A 23,660-nucleotide genomic window follows, 5' to 3' on the forward strand; every position below is an offset into this window, starting at 1 on the left:
CATCCACCTTCCTGGGTACTTGGCCCTGGCTGGGGAAGGCCTTGCTGGCAGGGCTAACTTACCAAAATTAGAGCAGGGTTTTGTCCAGGCCAGTTTGGAAGATCTCCAAGGATGAAGAGACCAGCAGGTCCCTCCCCTGGAGAAGGTTTCCCATGCTCAGTCAGAATTATATTGTAATTTGTGTGTCTGGCCTTTATTGAAAGGATGGAGAACACAATATTACTTGATGAGCTGACGTGGAAATCAAGCAAGAGCTGGAAGCTTCCTACTTTTCTCAGTCTTTTTCCCCAGACAACTGTTGGCTCATGAGCGTGCCTCTGCCACATCGACACCAAGCCCAGGGCATCACTACCAAGCTGGAGGGGACAGAAGAGTTTGGTGCTGAAGCCTTCTGTCCCTACTTGTGGTGGGCAGTCCCAAGAGGAGGCTGGCATGATGGAGAGGTTTATCAACTAGGAGTTTCAGGTACAAAGCACACAGCAATACCAGTGTGTACGTGGCTCTGTAGTTTTGCCTGTTTTTGCCTTTTCCTACCTTTCTTTGTGGGGTCAGGTATCAGTTGTGTGCACACTAGGTGGGAAGACCATTGAAAAACATGGTTAGGAGTAGAACAGTTACAACAAATTCATGGGTTTCATTATCTTCTTACTCTCAATTTTAGGACATTAAAGGAAAAATGGGGACAAGCAATTGGGAAATATAACACAGGTCAAATACCTGCTTTGTAGCAGGGAAAAAGGGACGGAAAAAGACTGAGCAGAGTTTTTCTCATCAGCCCTTTGAAAGTCAAGACTGCATGTCTGAAGCCCAGTCTCAAAACTGCAGTTCCCAAGAGTAATATGGTTGTGTTGTGTTGGTTGGGGTGGGCTGCAGGCCAGCCTTCTTCCTCAGCTGCCCTGCAATAAAAAAGGCTTCCCACAACAGGGTTGCATGTGGAGCTTCCTAAAACTCTGTGTTATGACAGAATTGGGTATTTGATACAGGAATGCAGAGCAAATCTGTCAGAGGGTGTCATTGTGTGTGTCCATGGGATAGCTGTGCCCAGGAGTGGGGCACAAACAGAAATCCCCTGATACTCCTGATCTCCCAGGTTGCACAAGCCTGTGAAAGCAAGAGGTGGTTTGTGGGGTAAATGCAGAATGAACCCATGGAGAGGTGCTGTGGCATGGAGGCTGGAGCCGGGATAAGCCTCTTTGGTGGAGTCCCAGAGCTGCTGAGACTGAAGGCTGAGGCTTCAAACCATCTCCAGCAGGTCACTGATGGATGCAGAGAAGCCTGACTGCCTTTCTAGGACTCCAAATGCTACTTAACCCAGCAGGGATGAAAATCCTGTGCTTGAGTGTTTCCAGTTGAAGGTCGTGATCCTGCAAATACCTCTGCCTGTGTTTAGCTTTATGCTGGCACCCTGAGGACAGGATGCTTGCAAGCTGCATTGAGCAAGTCTTGTATTTATTGACAGGAATCAAAGATGAGGCCAATAAGTGACATTGTTGGATGTTTTAGTAGTCGGAATAGGAGAGGATTGGTGGATGCTGATTTTTTGTTTATTTATTTTTGGTGTGTGTTCATTAGTTTGTTTTTGTTTTTGCTACAGCTCTGATTAACAGATACCCATAGCCAAACTCACCCAATACTCACGCCGCTACTGGCTTGGTTCCTCAGTACTTGCCATGATGTCAGCATAAAAGACCCTTGATACATGCCAAGGGCTGCTAAAATCTCATGTTCAGTGAGGGTGCCTGGCAGGAGCAGGAGGCTGTCTCAGGAATCTTGGCTGCACCAGGGAATGAATCCCACTGCAGTGGTGGCCACAAGCCTTTGGGAGCTGCCTTTAAGAGGTTCATGGATCACAGTAAGTGGATGTCCCCAGAGCTGCTAACACCAGCATCACTGTTGGGACTTCATAATGCCAGGAGGGGCTTCTGAATGGAGAAATGCAATTCCGTAACTGCTTTTACCTAGCTCCAGCCTTTCCTGGCATACTCAACCACTGTACTTAATGAGAATTGCTGTAACCCTCATTTGCTTTTGAAAGTAAGCAGTCTGCTGTCAGCCTTCATCACCAGAAAGTCAGGGACAGGGAGGCATTAACAAAACCTCATCTCCCCTCTGCCCAGCTCTCTTCAAAGCAAGAATTTAGGGTTGTCCTTGTCCTGCCAAGCAGCCCAGCTGAGCTGGGAGATCAGGTGCTCTGCAGGCTGGATTGTGCCCGAGTTGTGCTGATGGTGGTCACAGCTTTCTTTGAGGAAAAAGACAGCCAAAACCTGAGGATGGAGGGTTGCCTGGTGAAGCATGAAAAAAAATAATAAAACTTCATGTTGGAAGAGGAAAATCAGTCTTATATGGAAGAAAATCAGAGAATGGCAGCATTCCCAGAAGATTTCAAGGTCTGCAGCAGCCTAGGCAAATTAAACAGCTAGTTTTTCAGGCCAAAGAATTTAATTTCATGCTCTGTTTTTTTGGACAACACTTCCCCCCCATTTCTATCTGCTGTTTTGTGTGTGTGTGAAAAGCTTTCATCTGAAATACTGGTTTATTTATTTATTTATTGCCTATAAGCAATTTTGATGGAAAACTTTTGAGCTACCCTAAGCAAACCAACCAAAAGCAAAACAACTCCCCATACTCCCATCTGGCACCAGGTGGCACACACGCTGTTGGTTATAACGTAGCACTTACCCAAAAAGAAACATTGGCATTGAGAAGACAAGGAAGGGATACATAATTGCATTAGCAGTGTGACAATGCCAACTTTACAAGGAAGTTAAGGGTGTCTTTAATCTTATGTGTTACCTATAAAACACAGCTGGAAACCTCAGAAGTGCCAGAAATCTGAGTCCTGATAAGGTCTATACTATTTACCTAGATAAAATGTCTGGTGATATTCCTAGGAAATCCAGAGAAAACACTACCTTGTTGCTACCACTGCCAGAACAAGCTAGAGCTTAGCACAAAGAATAGGTTAAAGTCGCTATTCTTGAATATGAAGTGTGCTTTGTCTGCCCAAATTCTGGAAATTCATTGAGGTGGCATTTAGGAAACACTCGATAGTTTGGCACTTCTTAAGGAATCCCAGACCTTGCTACGAGCTTTCCAACTATGTGCTGGGAGGCAGGGCCAGACCACCTAAGAGAATTACTGCACAGCAAAGAGGGCAGCGTTATGTGCAAAGAAGAAGGTCGGCGTTATCTGCTGCAAAATCTCAGCGCTCATTTTTGCGGGTCAGGGTTGAACCGTGTCTCTCAGTCCCCCTGGTGCTGCGACTGAGGGGAGGTGGAGGAGCACCGTGATACCAAAGCTGGGAGCTCCACGTTGTGGTAATAATGATGCTCGCAGAAAAAGAAAAGCCAGGAAAAAGAGGATGGAGACCTACCCTGTTTAAAGCTGTGAAAGCGATAAGGGGGCAGTGGTAGGACTCATGTCTGCGTGTGGGTTCAGAGGGGGTTCCCAGAGCTGTGTGGACACAGGGATGCATTGGGGTGAGCATCTCTTAGGGGGTTTTCTCCAGGGCTGTGTGGTTGGTGGGTGCTTATGTGTGTGCAATGTGTGTCCCCGAGGCTGTCAGGGTGTCTGCCTGGCTTCAGGAGGGTTCCTAAATCAAGGCCCTGCACCTGGGGAGGAACAGACCCACACACCAGTCCGTGCTGGGGCCTGACTGGAAACACTGGGTGTTGTTGCCACCGAGCTGACCACGACTGACAACGGAGGCTGAGGACACCCAGCGCTGCCTCACGAGGGGGATCATCCTCCCCCTGTGCTCATCCCCAGCGAGGAGCTGCCCCCCTCAGCCACCCCACAGCTCCCGGCCCTCCCCGTGCGGGCGGTGTCTCCCGAAGCCATGGGGGTGTTCCCGGGGCGGTGCCGGGGTTGGGGCCGGCACCCGGAGGGCCCCGAGGACGGCGGAGCAGGGCCGTGCCCCATGGCGCTGGCGCTGCGCTGCCTCAGCCGCCGGCTCCGGCTGCGGCTCCCGCTCCCTGCCCGGCGCCGCTGCGGGGGCGGCCCCGCTCAGCTCCCCCCCGGCGGCTACGGGGCATGGCAGGAGCGGGCTGCCCGCGACCCCGTAGCTTTTTGGGCCGAAGCGGCTCGGGGCTCGCTGCGCTGGGACAGCCCCTTCCACACCGCCTGCGAGGCCGGCTGGGATGGAGCCGGAGCCCGCTGGTTCCTCGGTGGCCGCCTCAACGTCTCCGGTAAGGCTGCCCCCCTGCCCCGGGGCTGCGCCCGCGGTGATGCTGTGCCCGCAGCTGCTCGGGGGCTGGGTGCTGGTGGGGAACCGAAGCTCTTCAGCAGTCGAGTTTTCGGCAGGACCTGTTGCTTTTCGGTTGTTTCAGCTGGAGGCTGAGCGTGAAGGGAGCTGGAGTCCAGTCCCTGCTCCTTGCTGTGTCTGTCCTGACTGCCCTCAGTTTATTTCGGGCTGTATCAGCCTTGTCGTCTCTTCCATACCATGGGCAGGCTCCATCTAGTGAGACTAAAACCCCAGCCCTACCTAGGGTGTAACTCGGTGCTGAGGTCTTTTAATAGGGAAGTATATTTTCGTATAAAGCCACCTTGCTTTAGCACAAAAGAGCGGACCCTCCTCTGGGCTTCCCAAAACACAGCTGTCCCCACGGGAGGATTCCCAGCTGTGGAGTTCCCAAGGGAACAGAGCTGTTTGTACGGCCCTGCTTCCAGCACCCAGACTTCAGCCAAACTCATGTTTTCAGTGCTTCCCGTTGAAAGGAAGATCCTGGCTGAGCACAGAGGGTTGTTTGGGATCCATTATTTCATTTATATAGCAGAATCAGCACCTTTTTCTTAATCCCATATGGGTCAGGTAAAATCCAGCTGTTTCTGGGTCTGATTTTACACCGTGTCTCGCATCTGGTTCTTCTGCAGACACTGAATGCCTCTTATGTTTTCTCTGCATAGCTTGAAAAAAAAAACAAAAACAAGTCACAGACCACTGAAACACAGCTGCAGAGAATTAAATGGTTTTGCTGTGACTGTTTTCCTTCTTTTAAAGCATGATGGAGATGAATAGCATGGTACTCAGCCACCGAGTGGCTGGTTTTCTGCTAAGAGGCTCGAGTTTTGTCCATTGATCTCTTGATTGGAACAGCGGATAAGAAAGCACACAACAGCTCAGATCTCTGATTTGGAACAGGCTTTTTGCCTGGGGGAGACCTTGCAGAGGCATGAGGTTCAGCGCTTGGGGGTTTATCTCATTGTGACTCCTTTCCAGGAAAAGACCCCAAGGAGCTACTGTACCTGCAAGGCACCGTGTCCTCAGGAGCATGTCTCGTTGAATTGTTTCTGCGTGCTTTTCCAAGCCTTGTCGAGGAAGCAAGAAAACAGACGGAGAAACCATTAGGGTGTAGCGGTAGGGGGCAGGTCACCAAGTTCTGTTTTGTGAAATGAGAGAAAGGCACTTGCAATGTCAGGAAGGAAATAAGAGTGTTTGGCCCCGATTCACTGGTCAGTTCTTACCGGGCAAAGAACAGAAACTCTCACTGGGCTCGCTGTAACAGAAATACCCACTGAAATCTGGGTATGAGAAGGGAATGCTGCTTGGGAAATGAATTTCTGTTAATGCATTTTACTGTAATGTGGTGCAATATGTAAGGGTATTGCTGCAATGAGCTCGGAGGCAGGAGTTGGTAAGGGTCCCAGAACAAACCACAACAGATCTGATTACATATGGATGGACAACAGAGGAAATCAGTGTATGCTTAAAGCATTCCTCCTCAGAGCTTTTGTCCTCCTGTATTGTGTTAAGAAATAAAGAAATTTTATCTCCTTTATTTATTTATTTATTTATTTATTTATTTATTTATTTATTTTAGTATTACTGCAGAAATTTACATTCAAAAGTAAAAGCCTTAAAACAACTGAAGGGCTTTTTTTCGTATTTTTGAGATAGAGAGTTGTTCTTGTAGTGAAACATGCTGAATTCTGAGGTTATTTTATCTCCTGCTCATCTTCAGAGCTTCATTTCCACCTTACTTGTAGTGCTGTAAATCAGCTTTGATCATAGAACAGCAGAAGCAGGCTCCAGGGCTGCAGTTCACCTAACCTTCACAAGTTCTGACAGAACAATAGGCAGCTTTCATTGCACCTAATTTATCTGGAAAAATAAAATCCTTCCTCACTAGTATTAATATCTCTAGGAAATGTGATCTGAAACTCAGCATTTATTTCTTTTTCAGGGTTATCACTGAGTTGTACAGCAGTGTGGCTGACTGGTTTTTAATAATTGTCTATTGAAATATCGTAACTGCCTTTACAAGCATATAATGAAGTACGAAACTGTAGTTTAGGCTGTAAATTTAAAAATTTACAAGGCTAATCTTTAATCATCAGACAAGTAGCTGCTGAACGTGTGGGCAGGCTTCTTGAGTGGATTCTTGAGAAGTTTTTTTTAAGGTGGGTACTCTCTGTCCCTTCGCTCAAACTTCACCTCACATAGTTGTCCAGGTCCCTTTTACCACTGGTTGTTACATGGGGAAATGGACCTTCAAAAGTGAATTTGCCCTTCATATTTTAGGAGTTGTAGCACACAGTTTGAGATGTGTTCATCTTTCCCAGCTGTCTAGTAATATATAGATACATGTCTCTACTGTGTGTGTTTACACTAGATCCTAAAGTTTGAGATTATTTTCAGTAAATGGAGATTCAGCCCTTCCAATTATACCTTAGAATAAAAATGCTTTGCGTGAGCTGTAATTAGAAAATCCAAATGATGCAGTGCTAAAAATGCAAGCTGGGGAAGGCAAGTCTGTCAGATTTACGTGGTAAAACACTGCTCTGGTGAGGAAAAGCATAAGAGTGTCCTCCTTGTCTTGGCGCTGGTGGGAGCAGGGCAGAGATTTTTGGCTGGTTTAAGCACAGCTCCCCTGAGTGCCACTGAGCTGAACTGAATCAGGCAAGGCCTCTTGTGGAGATGTCATCTCTAAGGCAGCTGTACCAATTCAGTATGGTATTTGTGGTATTTGTACACAACAAATATGGCAAAGACAACTTTCCTATTACTACAATGCTGTCAATGTAAAGGATGACTTCCCAGTGTTTGAAATGAGCGGGCAGCTAGCTAGGTGGCTGATGAAGTTTCAACTTAAGTCTACCTGCTGTTATGCTTGACTGAGCTGAGTTTACAGAACTCTGTGTGTGTTATTAGGCTTTGATTAAACTTCTGCTTTCTTACAGTAAATTGCTTGGATCAACATGTCGAAAAGTCTCCGGACAGAGTGGCTTTGATTTGGGAGAGAGACGAGCCGGGAACTGCAGTGCACATCACGTACAGGTATGGCACCTTCTCTTCTTACAGTGCCTGGAGTTGTGGTGGGACTGGGAGAAGAATTGCTTCTCTGAACTCAGACCTTTGTGAAACTCTCCATTCTTCCTAGGTACCCCAGTACATAGGACATGCAGCTACAGCTTGTGGCATTGTGATGAGGTATCTGCTGAAAAATGAAGTCTTGTTCCAACTTAGAAATGATATTCTTCCCTTGGCTTCTTCATGAGGGCTTCCTGATCTTAAATGCCTATATAATAAATGTTCTACACAGTCAGAAGTACAGTGGATGCAAATTAGTGGTAATTACTGAGAATTTCAGATTCAGATCTGCCATCATCTGGTTTTGGTGTTAATCAGGCTTGCTTGTGGTTTCCCTGTCTCTAAGTGGGTGGTTTTAGAACAGAAAGATTTTTTTTTTTTTTTTTTCTCGCTGGCTTATGTCTCATCTGCCAGTTTTCTTTCTGAAGTGTCTGTGGCAATAGTTTGGGGAGCAGCTTTCAGTTTCAGAACAGCAGCAAGTGTATTGGTGCAAACAACGTCTTGTGTTGTTAGTCAACAGCATGATACGGAGTCTTTGCTAGAGGGGGTTTCAAGTTCCCTGTATTCTTCTTCCCCATCCCCAGTGCATTTTAGAGCAATCTTGAGGCTGCTCTGAGAGATACCAACTTGTAATTGCTGCTATAGGTAGTAGGGTTTGTTAGAAATGGCAGACTTCAAATGTTTCTCTTCTTGCTGTGTGCCCTTGCTTAGGAGACAGGTCTGCCTGCAAAAATGCCTTTTACCTCATGACTCCCTAGTAAGAATTAAAGGTTCCCCAGACTGTTCCTCAGTGGCTGTTTCAGGGAGCTAGAAGTTTGATATGCTGGACGAGAAAGCAGAGGAGATACAGGCAGTCCTGACATCTGACTCTTTAACAAGATGTTTTCTGCAGCATGTTGATAGTTGGGATTTGCAGAACTTTTTGACTATAAATAGGTTCCAGTTGTCTTGTCTTGTTCACCTTTGGCATTTATCAAAGCTCCTAAAAACATGATGTATTGGAGTGAAGAAGGTGGTCAGCAGGGAGAAATGAGTGTGCAAATAGCTTTGGGAGGTTAGCGCACCATACAGCATGCCATAACCAACTAGGTAGCTTTGCTAAACCCTTGAATTTTGTCCTTTTCATTCTGGTGACATAAAGGTAAATGGAATCCGGGGTTTCTTCCAGAGTTTGGGGTGGCATATGGACTTCTGCCTCTCTCTTTATGTCACAGGTGTGGAAATGGGGTATGTTGGAGGTTGGAATTGGGTGACGTGCTTTGTGTTTTGATTAACCTGAGAAGAGCAGCCCATTCGATAGCATAGCCTCATCGAAGGCAACTCTAGCCTCTCCCTTAGGCTGCGCTACATGAAATGTGCTGAGCTGCTCTGGGTCCTCCAATCGTCTTCTCAGGATCCCCAGAGGAATGAGAAGTCTTTTCTGAGCAGCAACAGAATTATTTTTCTCTTGGCCTGTGGCATGGTGTAGAGTTTAGTGATGTGGTTTAGTGGAGGACTGGTTAGTGTTAGATCAGAGGTTGGACTCGGTGATCTTGGAGGTCTCTTCCAACCTAGGTGAGTCTGTGATTCTATGCCAAAAACAGATTTGGAGAAAAGCATGTTTTCAGCCTGTGGATTTGTCATTGCAGTGTCTTGAAGACGAATAACCCACATCTGAAAAATGATTCCATCTTTGTGCAGCCTTACAAAGATACAATAACAAAGAACCAGGAAGAAGAACATTCAGGTGAAAGACAAGTTGGCAATCTTTATTTTCAATCTTCTGCTTGTATTTGAGAGCTATGTTTCTGTTTCTTCCTTATACTTTTGGTGAGACATGGCTGCGTTCTGGTGACAGAGTTTTTCAGGAGATGTTGTTTCTACCAAGTGGGTAAAACAGGTTGCTTGATTTTTCTGCTCATCCTGTTATTGTCAGGAATAGCTGTGTTGACAGCGGTGGTATATGCAGGGAGAGAATCAGAAGTTTAGCCTTGAAATAACAGCCTTTTCTTTGAGCTGCATTTTCAAAGGCTTTATGTATGGCAGCAAGGTTTTTCAAGGCATGTTGGCATTGACGTCCCCTTGAGGCTAAGTCTAGTTGAAAGATTTTTGCAGTAACATCTTGGTTTAGGTAGAATTTTCGTGAGGGAAAGTGAATCAGAAAAGGAGGTGGCACTGTGATGCCTAGTCGGTACTCCTCAGTGTGGTAGTTTGACCTCTGCACATTAGCCTCGGCACAGGACAGGCCCAGCATGAGAAGATGAAAGGGACACTGGATATCAGCAGTACCTGAATGCTGGGACCTGTGGCAGAGAAATGCCTTTTTCTTAGGATTTGGAGGCACTGTTAATGGGATTGCATCCTTACAGTCATGCACTGGGAAGGTAAAGACTTTAATTTGGCCACTGCCTCATGGATGAGCTTTGGAGAAGGTCTTGGAATCTCAGCTGGGAGGTGCCCGGGGCTCAAGCGTTGAGAAGTACAAGGCTCTAGCTTGTTCCATTATTCACTTGGCAAAGCCTGCTGCTGTGAGCTTCTGCTCCTTAGAGATAAGCCTTGGGAGGCATGAGGGAAGATGTGGCTACTGGCATGGAAGCTCTCTCTTCTCTTCTGTGGAGCTGTCAGTGGCAAGGAAACAGCTGAGTGTTGGCCCTGCTCCCATCATGGGCTGCAAAGGAAGGCAGCAGCTGTGTGAAAAAGGGGCTTGGAACAAGCTTCTTCCTCTTCAAGTAAGGGACGAGTCTCAATCAGCTGGGCCTCCTCCATGCATTGGTAAGAAATGCAGCTACATTGCAAAGTGCTGTCCCAGCTGGCTCATCATTAGGGGAAGCAAAGAGCTGGTGGGGCCGTACCATGAGCCCCAACTATGTGTGCCCGCTTCTTGGCAAGGTAGGTTGTATTTATTCAGCTGGATGAAGGGCTTTTTGCTACAGTGGGAACTCAGACATGGCCTTATTGGCAAATTTTCACCCATAAAGCCTTCGGTGAAACGTTTTAGTTTTTGCTTGAATGGTGATTGCTTGTTCTTACAAGCTCAGTTGTGATGAATCCCTATCTTCCAATAAAATCCTCTGCTATAAAACTGAGCTGCTCCTTCAGAGAGCCATCCTGACTCTTCCTTTGCCAGGGTAGTCCCTGAGGGCATTGCCAATCTAATAGAGGGTGCCTGGCTCCCAGAGCAGCCTCAGCACCTGTCTTGCATCAGGGATGCTCAGTTAGCAGCTTTCACCAGCTACTGCCAGTGTTTGATGCATCCCAGATGCTGGAGATGTGATTAAGTGGCTCGAGAGCAACAGGCTGCTTAGGTCACTGGCTCGCACCCTCGTTGTAAATGATCTTTTCACTGGTGAGCTGGTGTCCTGTCTCTCCAGCTGATACATCTCAGCTGTTTTGGGAAGAAGTTCCCTTTTATCCTTTTTTTCCCTTCTCTACATTTCATTTTCTATCAAGCAGAAATCCGTCTAAGTTTCAAGGACTGAATGAAAAGGCAGGAGACTTGTTTTATTACTATTTTGTGGCAAAAGGGCATGCATCTCTCCTGAGATTGGGTGGCTGCAGTCAGCAAAGGGGGGGACAAATCAGGCCATTTTTTATCGAGTAGCCTGGCTCTCTGGAGGCTAAATAACCATAAAATCATTGCTAGGACACCGGCGAAGTAGCAGTTTAGCCACAGGAGTGTGCTGCGAAAAAAACGAGTGGCGAAGGGTTCAGCCTAGCTGGGAGTGTTTTGTGCTGCTCTGTGGATGTTGTCATGGCCCAGGAGATTTGAAACTTTGCAGAGGAGTTCCCCAAGGCACCGCTGAGCCTGGGTTTTAAAGCGTACTGTATTATCAAGCAAGTTATATAAGCAGGCACGGTTCATTGCTGGGTTACAGCCTCTATAAGCTCAACAATAGGGAATTTTAAAGACGGTAGCTAAAGCATTGCCAGGCCTCTCCCTCTCTGGGGTTATTTATTCCCTTTGATATTCCCTTGTTGACTGCAGTACGCATGATTTAGCCACCTGTGAGCAAACATTCCCCAGCACTGCAATATCTAATGTTACAAGCCTGATAGAGAGAACTAATTAAGTAAATATCCTGCTAACTGGCTGATTCTCTCTGTCAACCAGTTCATAACTTTATCAGACTGTTCAAGACGAGGCAGTGCAATGAGTTACAGAGAAATTGAGCTACCTCACAGCTATGCCTTTAACAAACACCACCAGGGTGGTTCCTCAGCCAGAGAAGAAATGGTTGAAATTGTGTTAGATGTTACAGCAGGGATGGAGGCTGGAACCCATGTGCAGGCTGGGTGGTGTGGAAGGTGTTTCTCGCTGACACGGAACTGTTTCCCTTCTTTCTAGTACCATGTTGGCTACCTAAGTTGAACTTGCAAGTAAAATTTGTCCAGGCTTTAAGTTTTCCCCATCCTAGGCAGCTGAGGGACTTTACACTTTGTCACCTGAAGAAAAAAAAAAAAAAATCACAAGGAGTTTTTCTTGCCTTGGGATCAGGATGTTTGAAGGAAGGCTGGAGAATTGTGCTTGGATTAGCAATTGAACCTGTAGCCAAGAAACCTCGCATGTTGAGCTCTGTGTTTTTTTAGTTATTCTCACTGAAGTGGAAGTATTTTTCCTTTTGGTCAAAAAAGAAATACTTTTTTTTTTTTCTCTATTTAGCAAAAAGTGAGGGATATGGATGGTTAAACTGAGGCACTGTTCGCACAAGTTGAACTGAAGAGTGAGCAGATTTGTGCTTTATGCTTTTTGCCAGAACACTGAGCCAGGAAGAAGAGACAGGGTTTGCTTACAGGGGACTCGAAGCTACATCTCAAATGATAGCACCTTTGATGCTATCTATGATCATGAGATTCAGAGACAGGCTTTGAGTGTGACTGTTCCCCAGTAACTCACACAGAACAACAAACAGGAGGTGAGATGGGCTGAAAGATGCCCAGATCTTTCTTTTTTTTTTTTTTTTTTCTTTTTTTTTTTTTTTTTTTTTTTTTTTAACTACAAAACCAACCTATTTGGTGCATTTGACCTGAATTTTCAAATAGTTTCATCCTGATCCAAACTGTGGTTCCAGGAAACAAACTGGTGATTGCAAGAAATACTCAACCCAGCCTTCGGACTGAGACAGCAGAGAACTTGGTTTGTGCCAAATCTGTTAACTTCAACAGACACTACCAAAGCCCCTGTACAGCACTGGGTGTATTAGGAAAATAGAAAAGCTGCTTACTGAAGACGGTCTTGATGCAGTTTTTTTGGATGCAGAAAGAACTGGCTTGCTTTGTTTAGAAAGCTGCGGGCTGTCTTGCTGGATGTAGTGAAAGATAGGATCAGATTTCTTGGAAAAAGGTTCCCTAAAGAGAACTGCCAGAGAACTGTGTCAGGGAACTGCCAGTGAAGGATTTTACAGGAGTTTTTGTTTGAGACATTGAGCAATGGGCTTTGGAAACACAAGCACTGGGGGAGGACATGGGAAAAATGTGGTCGGGTATTTTCTGAACAGAGAGGTCATAAAGATGGGGAGAGAAGGGCTGCATCTGTCAGATTACACAGAACCACAGGAGAGGTCTGCTGGCTCTGCTGAAGGGCCAGTCTGGCAGACGTGGTGCTGAGGAGTGATGCTGGGGTACCTGAGGAGATGCCCATGCAAAATACAGTGAGTCTCTAGAAGAGAACAGTACTAATGCTCAAAATCTTGCTTATGGCTGTGAAGAAGCATGCCATAACAGTCTAATTGATTATTCCAGATTTAATTATTACAGAACGAGGAGGTTCTTTCTATGTGTTACCTTGACACCGCTTCTGTCCAGCTCCAGGTCTGCACTGCTGTTCCTGACCGTGGCCAAGTCGTTTGCGTTGCAGGGTCTCCAGTGCCAGCCTGTACTCCCTCTCTTGCCATCCCATGCTTGCCGCATCCTCAGCGTTCACCTCTCAAAGCCTTGGTTATCGTGTCAGACCTGTATTGCTTAGTGTGTTACCTTAGTGTGTTAGGGCCATAAAACCACGGTGGCGCCATTAAAAGATAAAGAAAGATAAAACAAATTAGCCATAGTTACCCAGTAAGTTAGAAGAGTTGCTGTGACAGCTAAACTACATGAAACAAGGCTGCAGATAAATTAAAAAGGATTCAGACAGAAAAATCCCTGAAAGCTTCATTCCTGAGGCCGTGAAAGCTCGTTACAAGACCCAGGGCCTTTTACTTTGACGGGCAGCAGGGTATTAGAGCTACAGGGTAACAGCAGGAGCAGACTGCTCTCTCAGTAAAAGAAGATTGTTTTTCAGCAACTTGTAACATGAAGCAGCTATGTGAGGGCTTGTTCCAAAGCTTGCGGAAATCAGCGAGTGTGGAGTGACTTGGGAGAGATCCAGGAGAGCAGCTCTGCAGCAGGGTGGTCATTACTAACGTGGAGAGGGGATTTATGTCCAGTCCAGCCTCTCCCTGCTCATGTTTCTGGGAGCTGGCTCTACCCACAAAGCTCTCGTGTGTGGTGGTTGAGGCTGTCAGCACGTCGCCTACACCTTGAGCTGGTGTGTCACTGGGATAAGACCAGGTTTCCCTCTGATTGTGGAGGTGCTGAGCTGGAGTGGGTTAATTAGGTCCATCTCTGCAGAGGTGGGGTGAGACTGGAGCTGGCACGGATCTGTTTGACATCCTGCTGTTTTGCAGTTTGTTTTGTCTGCCTGTTTTTTGCCTGGCTGCGTTTATGTGAAATCCATATTCCGCAGCTGTTTCTCTCCACACCTGCAAAGCAATGAATGGCTTGGACTTGTGTATGTTTTTAGTTGAAAGATGCTTTTTTTTTTTTTTTTTTTTTTCCCTGAAAGCAAGTCCAGAATGTCCTTTGCATGTCATAATTTTCACCTTCCCTGCTCACGTTCACTAATTCATCCACCATCTCCTGGCTTCTTGTCTGTGTCTTTTCTCAAAATCTCCCTTTCCTGGTATCCTGTTCTTTCTCCTGCCTCACCTTCTGGGTCCAACTGGTTGCTGATTCTCCATATCTCAGCTCTCCCTTGACACTTTATCTGCCAGGGTGTCTCTGAGTTTAGAGCCCTTGCAGCCCAGCCCTCGCTCTTTAAGCTCAGCTCTTGCAGAGGAGCTGCAGATGTTGTGCATTAACTGACTGCAGTTTCTCAGCTTTCTCTCTTCAGAGGGGCAGGGCATTTCCTTCTGTTGCAGCACACTTCCTTCTCCAGCAGTTCGCAGTGCTGAGATCCTCCTGTTTGCCAGCGTTTGTCCTCCCTGGGCCCCTCTGCATACCCAGCGACTTCGTGGCTCCTGGCTGCCTCTGCAGAGCGCCTTGATAAGCACAGGCTGCTTGGGCGAGGGAATTAAAGTCCTTTGGGGAGCAGGCAGCACTGCAAGCACTGCTTGGGATTTTGCCTTGCTCTCTTCTCTTGTGGTTGTGGTGTATGTTTTTGGTAGATGGGAGGATTTGCTGGATTTGGATGGGAGGCAGATCCTTTGTGCGCTTTCTGTCCGTGTTGGGTGGCATTGCCCCTGCTGCTCTGCCTAGGGTGGGACGGTGCTGGGTGTCAGCCCCTTGGAATTGCTCTCTGCCTTTTAAACTTACATGCTGGAGCGATCACAATGCTGAGCTTGGCACCGGTAGCAGGTGAGGATAAAGGGCAAGGTTTCCTCCTGCTCAGTTCCCTTCTGTGGAATGGGATGGGTCTTTCTCGCCCAATTCTTCAAGGCCATGTGCTCGTTCCACCCTGAGATGTGCCTCGGTTAAATGTTGGAAAAGTGTAACCTGCCAGCACCTACGAATTGCCTCCTTGTTGGAGATGAAAGTGCTTGAAGGAGTGAGGGATTCCAGGGTGGGATTCCTAACACAGTATTTCTGCTAACTCCCTTTTTTGAATTGGAGAGGAAGTTGCTGCTGTAGGAGCCAGAAGGCACAGCTAATATTTGGGGATTTGTGGAGGGAGGTTTTGGCTTTGCCTTCTCTTTTTTTCCTTTGTGTCCATTCCCTCATGTGCTGCACTTCTAAGGGAGCAAGGCAAAGCGTGACCTTCCAGTATAGCCCTTCTAGAGCATAAAGGACAAGGCAAAACAAATAGATCTGAGGATAAAGACTCAGTCCTTATTTTCTATCGGCATGTTCACATGCTCTCATTAAGCAAACGTTGTTGTTGTTTTTTTAATTATTAACCCCTATTTAACGAGGGTTTCTGCCATCATGATGACTGACTCCTGCATAAGCAAGTGAAGTGCTGAACTGTTCAGAAAGGACGCCCTGGCTAGAGCTGTTTTGATCTTTCTGTTCAAGAGAAAGAGGTTGCAGCTCTAAAAGCACTTGTATGTGTTCCAGTACAGATAAGAGGTTTTCATTTCGCTTTCTCACAACTGCCCAACCGGGGCTTGTTTCACTTCCTCTTCTCTGCAGCTGAACAGCAGAGACACTCAGTTTTGTTTGGTCTCTTTAATATTTATTATTAATTTATTTTAATGTTTATGCATGTTGATATTTTACTCTAATGGAGAAGAGAATGTGACCTTTTAGGACAAGGCACAAAAATAAACGTTGGGTGGGAATTCGTTATTGCATGGAGTTGATCAGTTCATGAACTTATGAAAAATAATCAAAATAATACAGCTAATAAACTGTGTATTTATGTAGTTATTAAGGCTGTGCATGCTCATGAAGCACTTGGAAATAGTTAATGAACATTGTGCTCATCTCTAGGTGTAAGAGATGAAGCTGAAACTCAATCCAGGGTAAGGCAACTCCATACCTGCTTGCTCTAGGTTTGTCATTTCTGTTGCCAGCTGCTGCCAGAGCCCAGGTACTGCACCAGGTGAACCCCAGTACTGAGCACAACTGCCACCTGTGAGTTACTGTGCTGCAGGAGTGATGTATTTATGTAACACTGCAAGAACAGCCTTAAAATAAATAACACAAAGTGCTGTGACTGGGCTTCAAGGCTCGTTTTTCTTATCATTTTCCTTATCTTCCAAAGGACAGCGGTGGGTGGTATCCCTCCAGCTATCACTGGATCTGTCCTTATACTTTCCCTGTGGTTGTCACTTCTCTGCCCTTGCAATGCAGATGGAGTTTTTATCCTAAAGTTATTCACAGCCCACGTTGTTTGTTGTTGTTGTTTTTTTGTTTTTTGTTTTTTTTTAAAATGTCGTTTCCAAAGTGGAGCTCTTGGACTTTGCCTATTTCCAACGTGCACTGATTTTATAAAAGAAGCAAAACAGTTTTTGACTGACCAGAACATCATTTCATTTTACTTTCAGCTTAGCCACCACCTGAAAACTGTTTTTTTATTTGTTCATTTTTCACAGCTGTGGCCAGCTCTGGATGATAAGCATACCCTGGTAGATTCATGCTTTACAGCAGATTTTGGTATGCAGACCCCTTAACACAATTGTCTGATCACTGCTCTCCTGACCTCATAGATCAACGTCAAGGCTGAGTGCAAGCCCTCCAGTGTTGCTCTAATTAGAGCAAACCAGCTATGATCAGATTAACTTTGTTTGCACTGTGCTTATAGACAAACTGCAAAAGCAAAACAGAGTTAAAGCGTGTAGGACAGTGATAATATGGCATAAATTAGAGAAATCAATAATGGAAATTACTGCTCGATAAATACATCAGTCCGGCCAAAGGCAAGGCATTTCAGAGATATATGTTGGCTTTAAGTAAAGCTGCAGCTCTCTCCAGCTACTGTGTGAACTGTACGGTGAATTAGCAGCTCTGGGAACTGAAGTCCCTTTATGGGAAGAAAAACTGTCTTATTCCTGGGACTGCTGAGCTTTTTGTAGGGGTAGGAGGGGAGCACCTCCATGCTGGGACTGCAGGCAGCCAGAGCTGGCTGTGGCTGTGCTGTTGGTGCTGCAAAGTGAGTGCATCCCTTCTACAAAGGGGCTAAGGGATATGACCTCCTCAGGTCGTACCCACACTGCTGTATCGGTGTGATCTCATGCTGTACAGTCACATTTCAGAAACTGCTTTTGGAAGGTGTGCATTCTTTACAGCATCTCTTTAAAAGCATCAGCTGGTTGCAGGGACCGGTGGTGAGGTGATAATCCTTTGTTTCATTAAAGGATCAAGAAATCAATGGCCAGTGATTCTGGAGTCTGATGGTCTTCTTTCCAGGGTTGCATCTGCATCTTTAATTTGTTGTCATGTGCATCCTTATCTCAGGGGCTGCTCATTAAGTGAGACCCGTTATCATTACTGCTGATGGGAAGAAATGCTCGGACTCCCGCTTGTACCAAAAGTGCGTGGGAGTGAATAGGATATGATAACTTTCAGTATCTCCTCTAACATAAGAACTGAGTTATCAAAACCAGCCGGGAACATGTAACAAGGACCTTGCATTCCTAGCCAAGGGAAATCAGTTATCTAGGGCATCAAATGCTCCTGGTTGTCCCAAAGAAAAATACCATTTAGTTTAGTCATTCTGCAGCTAATCTTAGTTATCCTGTGCCACATTTCTGTTCACATCCCCAAGAATCAAACTAGACCAGTATATGACAGTGTACTCCTGTCAGGACAAAGTACAAACCACATCTAGCAGCACTTTGGTTTATGACAGCTTTCATATAATGCAACTTTCACTCTTCATCCCCATTTTGGCCACCTTCCACCTTGGAGGTCGGAGCATGCTGTCCAGGGAGGACCCTGGTGCAAACCAGCCCCAGCACGGTTGCTCCTCTTTGCACAACCCAGAGAAGCAAACCAAGTCCATGGCTGCTCAGAGGGAATTTGGTGTTGGTTGTGCTGGGCACGGCCAGCCTGCAGTGCCTGGCATGTGGGGGCAGAGACACCATGCACCGGTGGATGGTGGTGATGCCACTGGGAAAGAAAAACAAATAACAAAGTCATTTCTATCTATCAGCAGTTTTCCTGGCCATGCAGAGAAGAGCAAAGAAGCTGGTGAAGGGAGCAGAAAATGAATATTATGAGGAGTGACTGAGAGTTTTTGCAGTCCCTGGTGGTATAGTTTACAGCCCCTGAGGCATCTGCAGGTGAAGGGTCAAAGATGAGTATGCTAGGGCACATTTCTCTCCTCTGGGCTTCAATACTCAGCAGATTTCTGAACACGGAGGGCAATTTAATTCCTGGCAGGCTCTGGGAGTCATTATCTGAGCCTGGCAGCAGTAAGAGGAAGGCTGTGCTGCCCTCCCTGAGGGTCAGCTCCTTCCTTGGCCTGAGATCACTCTTCAGGCTGCGTCCTGCACTTACCTGTCTTCTTCTCGAGTCCTTCGCTGCAGACGCACTGAGCAGTTCAGTTCAGGACAGCATCTTGGTCTCAGATAAGCCTGCCATTGTGTTACCCTCCGTGCAGACATCAGAAGAAATGCACATGCAAGTTCTTGTCCGCAAACTTAGGTTTTTGTTCTTTAGAGGAACATTTGTTTCGGTGCTTCTTCTGAGGACGCCAGCATGCAGCAGTGGAAAATGCTGTGAATTGGGCCTTTGTTCCTGTTCCCAGCGTTCTGAGTTTGTTTATGTGAGAAATAGCTATGGTTTTACTCTTGTGAGGGCAATATCTAAGCTCTGCTGGGCTGTTTGGCTTTGTGGCCTGGCAGGGTGAGCTGGCAAACTAGAAACCACAAATTGCTGCTGGCCCAGCTTGGATGAGTCTGGTAAAATCTCACAGAAATGTCTCAGGACTTAATTCCTCTTTTCTTTTTCTTTCTTATGCGTGTAAATGTGTTGTTTACCCTTTTGATTTAAAAGCTCCTAGTGGTGAAGCAATTTGGGGGGTTTCTTGACATTAAGTAAACAGTGCTGGGAGTCTTCTGACAGCGGCTTCCATTTCGTCCTGTGTTTATCCCACAGGTGTTCCCGGCAGCTTCTGACTGAGCCTCATAATCCTGTAGGTCAACAAGGCATGGAGGATGGCTGAAATGGACACTGACTTCTGGAGCCAGCAGGACAGTCGTTAGCTCTCTGGCTGCTCTCCCCGTGCCCTAGCCCAGCAGTGAGCGCCGGGCAGGTTCCTCCCACGAGCAGTGGCTGCAGCAAATGTGGCTCTCTGCCCCACTTTTCTTCTTTTCCCAATGGGAAGAGCAGTCTGGCCCTGACCAGACCCTAGGCTGCTCTTCTTTAAGATACAGAAATCGGTGTGCCTTGTATTGCCAAGGTGACGAGGTCCAGAGGCAATCATAATGCCTCGTTTGGTTCAAATTCATCCTTTCTTTGTTCTGTGCAGTCACCTGATGACGTTGCTTCTGTGCCTGCAGGGAACTTCTGGAGCTGACATGCCGTCTTGCCAACACCCTGAAGAAATATGGGATACAGAAAGGGGACAAGGTTGCCATCTATATGTCCGTGTCTCCCATGTCCGTGGCGGCCATGCTGGCATGCGCCAGGATTGGGGCCGTACACACTGTGGTCTTCGCTGGATTCAGCGCGGAGTCCTTAGCTGGGAGGATCATGGACTGTAAGTAGATGCAGACCGGGGAACAAACCCATTTGGACAGTGCTTGGCACCCTCCAAGACATGCTGACGTCCAAATTCTGTGTTTTCTTGGCAGAAGAAGAAAAGGTTCATTCTCAGCTGGCTGGATAGTTCGCTTTTCTTTGCAAAGTACTTCCCTTTGCAAAGTGAAGAGCCTTTTCCTTAGTGGCAGATGAAGTGTCCTCTGGCCTTAAAATACTTCATAAATTGCTTAACATTCAGTCTGCTCTGGGTTACTGCCAACCAAAGTAAACCTGGAGGGAAAATCAGAGCTTAGGAATGCGGCCTGATTTGTTCTGATGCGGTATAATTGCAGTGTTTCTCTCGTACTTGTGCACAGTGCTAATTCTGCAGTCTAAATTGTGATACTGTGATTTATGTATAGCAGTGAGGCGTTGGCAGTCTTCCCCCGCTGCCTTAGCCATTGTATCAACATACAGAGCAGTTCTTAACCCAAAGCAGTTGTAGTGTGATTAGATAAAAAGTAACGCTAAAAATACAGCAGAAGTACAAAATAGCACGTGGCTTATATTCCATCTAGCAGTTGCATCAGTTTCTTTATGGTTGATGTGAAGAAATAAATCTTACAGCAGGTTTCATGCTTTTTTTTAAAGTAAATCTATAGCGAGCAAGTACGTGTTTTGATTATCCCTCACTTTTGGCCACTAAGTGGAGGCTAAAGAATCATTTTTCTGCATCTTTCTACGGAGCTCTGTAATTAATTCAGTGAGATACAGTTTGAAGTGGTCCGTCAGAGTGCTGATATGTGCTGTGGCTTCCAGGAAGTTTCCCCTCGAAGTACTGAGTGAGTTTCAGAAGGCTGCAGATATCTCAGAGCAGGATAATGCCTCTGAGAGGGTGCTGAATTTAGTGCTGCTCAATTTGGAGTGGGTGTTGTGTGCAGCTTCAAAGAGGGGATGAGAAAGGGGTAAAGGAGATGCTCGTTCACTGAGGCCTGCTGAAATTGTTGGAGGTTTTACACTGGTTTCAGTGCGTGAGATGTTAGCCTAGAGAACCAATATGCACTCTGAGGTATGTAACTGGGAAGAAATCGTTCTGTGTGTTGACTTTGACAGGTAGGAATTTGTACATTTAAATTAGAGTGAGTGATACTTTGACTAGACATTGGGAAAGATTTCTCATTTTTCATAACAGAAATGGGAGTGAGCTGGTAGGAAAGGAATAAATACTTAACATTGGAGTGGCTTGGGAAGGTTGGACTGACAACTGCCAGCAGTGGCTTAGCTGGAACTGACCCTTTAGGGCGTTTAGGGTGGAGAGGATGGTCTAGGTAAGCTCTGAAGGTTCCTGCTACCCCTAGTCTGTGCGAGAGCCAGGTTTTAAAGTGGTTTTGTCAGTGGCACTGACTGATTTTCATTGAGAGAAATTTTGAATATTTATCATACGTGTTGTACTATACATCATTCTCAAAAGTAATGCAAGCAGTGTGCACATATTGGAAAACAGGCTGGTGTGTCTGCTAATTCTCTCTCTTTTTAGCTGGATGCAAAGCAGTTATCACCTACAACCAGGGAGTCCGGGGAGGCCGAATCATAGAGCTGAAGACGACGGTGGATGAAGCTGTAAAGAACTGTCCAAGCGTCAAACATGTATTTGTAGCTCAGAGGACAGATAACAAAGTCCAGATGGGTGACCGTGATGTGCCCCTTGAAGAAGTATGTTGATGCTGGTAAACCTCGCCTATTTTCCCTGCTGTTTGTCCGTGTGATGTTTACTGTGCTGGGGGAGAGGGATATGTTCTACTAACAAGCACAGGAACCAGTTAACACAGAAATCTCTGAGAGAACCACTGCAGGGCTGTTCAGAACACAAGCATGAGAGCCTTGCTGAATGTATAGATTATGCACACACTGGTGGCTTTGGTCTTTTGCCTGCTGTGGGCTGCATGATTAGACTCTGCAGCCAAGAAATATCAGACAGTCTCCTGATATTTCTTTCTTTTCATATGTGTGCTGAGTTAAAATCTATGAATTTTGGCACTGCAAACTTGGCACTCTAGTGTAGCCACACCAAACCTACCAGGGGCGGCTGGCATTTATGCTGCTTCTGGAGCAGGTTTGCAATGTGTGCTGCTCTTTCTATACTGCTGCAGTACCCCAGTGGGCTAATGGACACAACTATATTACAGTGACAGCATCTATATATCACTGCAGTCACTTAGCTCTGCAGATGCCCCCTGGCAGTCTGGTTAGCTCCGTTTAGGTCTGGGTGTTGGCTACATCATCTTTCTCTCCACTTGTGCCTTTTGCTCCTGAGTTCTGCAGATGAAAAGGAGATGCACCTTACAGCATCTGCATTTTCATCCTTAAATAGGATGACAATAATTCATCCCTAAATTGTGGTTTGCTATGACTGTGAGTTGAAGCAGCTCAATCTGTGTTTGATTTATCCCAGTATAAATCCCAGGTGTTGCTCTGTTGTTGCTCTATTTCAGCAATCTTGAAAACCATGCTACAATTTTAGGAATGAGTGTTTCTTGAGACCCAGAGTGATACCATTGCTGTTACTGTTGTACTATGTGCAGACACACTGTTTTTTATTTGTGAGCTCTCATACATATTCTCAGACTGGACACTGTTGAAAGGCAGCGCAGAAATAATCAGGTTCCTGAGAACTCTTAAAATAGTCAATAAACAGTGTCATAGCTACCCCATGATGGGAGGGTAGTATTTATAACTTGTGCTCTAAAGAAAGAAAGGAGAAAACAGTGGTGATTTTTAGTTTTTAGCTGGCACACATGGGACTCTGCAACCTAATGTAGAAGTAGTTTTATCAGTTTGCAAGCAGTGGTAAACAGAAAATACTCATCACAATAATACCTGGAAATCACCCCTCTGCAGCCAAGATAATTACTCAGGAGTCCCTGTGCTGGTCACAAGAGATAAGGAGCAACTGCTAGGGTAAGTTAAACAGAGAAGGCAGGTTTTATTCAGAAATTGTCTTACTCCTTCAACAAAGTACATTGAAACATTTTTCCTTATTGTACAAACAGCCCGAGGTGCTCTGGAGATCTAAGAACTGAGCTCAGCTCATTGTCAAGTGTAGGATTAACTCTGAAACATAATGAGAATTCAACTGCTAATGCTTTTAACTCTGTCATCACTGATCTTCACAGCAGTTGTACTTACCAGCCACTGCGCTTATCTTCCCACATCGTAGATACTTTCTCTTTAGTCCTGTCTCACATCTGTTCACTTCTCTGCTCACCAGTGGAACCCCATTTGCACCTCTGTAGTGCAATTTTGTGTCCTTCATACAAGCCTTTGAGAAGCAGTGAGTCTGGGAGGGTAATGTGGGAAATAACCGAGAAGGCACGTGAACTGGCTGACTCTTTGTGATTTAATTGGCTCACATTATCCACTGTCTTAACTGAACTTCTACAATACCTTACTGTAAAATCTAAGCTCATGTTTTAATGGAGCATATGTAAACTTCATTTTAGTATCCAAAACTGGTAAATCAGCCTATGCTGGTAGTGCTGAAAGGTCTCTGTAAATACCCAGGAAGTCAGCTGGTAAGAATTATGTCTGACTGTATCAGCTCTTCTTATTTTATCAAGCTTTGTTTGTCAGACACTTGTAAATGTTTGGACCTGGATTTGTAGTGTTTGCTTGTAAGAAGAGTGTGTTTACGATATATACTTGTAAAAAAGCAGTACCTAGAAATTCCCTCAAAGAGCAACCCTTGCAGGAATCGTTATTCTCCCAGGACCATATAGAGCTTGAGAAAAACAAGCCAGCTGTGCCTTTTTACAGCCGTATGTCGAGCATCTGGAACACACGGTCATTACTGCAAGTTTGTACACAGCAAGAAAAATGTTCAGCCTCTTCATGAAAAATTTACAGTTTGAGCAGACAAGCAAGACAAATGATGCTCTTCCAGAGTGCCTTTGTCTTGTTCACCCTGCTCTGGAAGAAGTTTTTTTTTTGGCTTTTT

General features: G+C 45.8%; 1 protein-coding gene across 2 annotated transcripts in view; it reads left to right on the forward strand.

The window, feature by feature from the left end:
- Window positions 1–3,887: 3,887 nt before the first annotated feature.
- ACSS1 (acyl-CoA synthetase short chain family member 1) overlaps window positions 3,888–23,660 on the forward strand; it is a 38,097-nt gene continuing 18,324 nt past the window's right edge. Inside the window, exons 1-4 of one of the 2 annotated variants that reach the window (XM_082757088.1) lie at window positions 3,888–4,187; window positions 7,180–7,276; window positions 19,486–19,685; window positions 21,204–21,379. In XM_082757088.1, the coding sequence (XP_082613214.1) occupies window positions 3,920–4,187; window positions 7,180–7,276; window positions 19,486–19,685; window positions 21,204–21,379 (741 nt within the window). In that variant the 5' untranslated portion in view covers window positions 3,888–3,919. Of the gene's footprint in view, window positions 4,188–7,179; window positions 7,277–12,810; window positions 12,937–19,485; window positions 19,686–21,203; window positions 21,380–23,660 lie in introns of those variants that run through there. The other variant, XM_082757089.1, reaches the window with a different exon arrangement.

The sequence above is a fragment of the Aythya marila genome, assembly GCF_965140915.1.
Source record: "Aythya marila genome assembly, chromosome: 3".
Lineage (NCBI taxonomy): Eukaryota > Metazoa > Chordata > Aves > Anseriformes > Anatidae > Aythya > Aythya marila.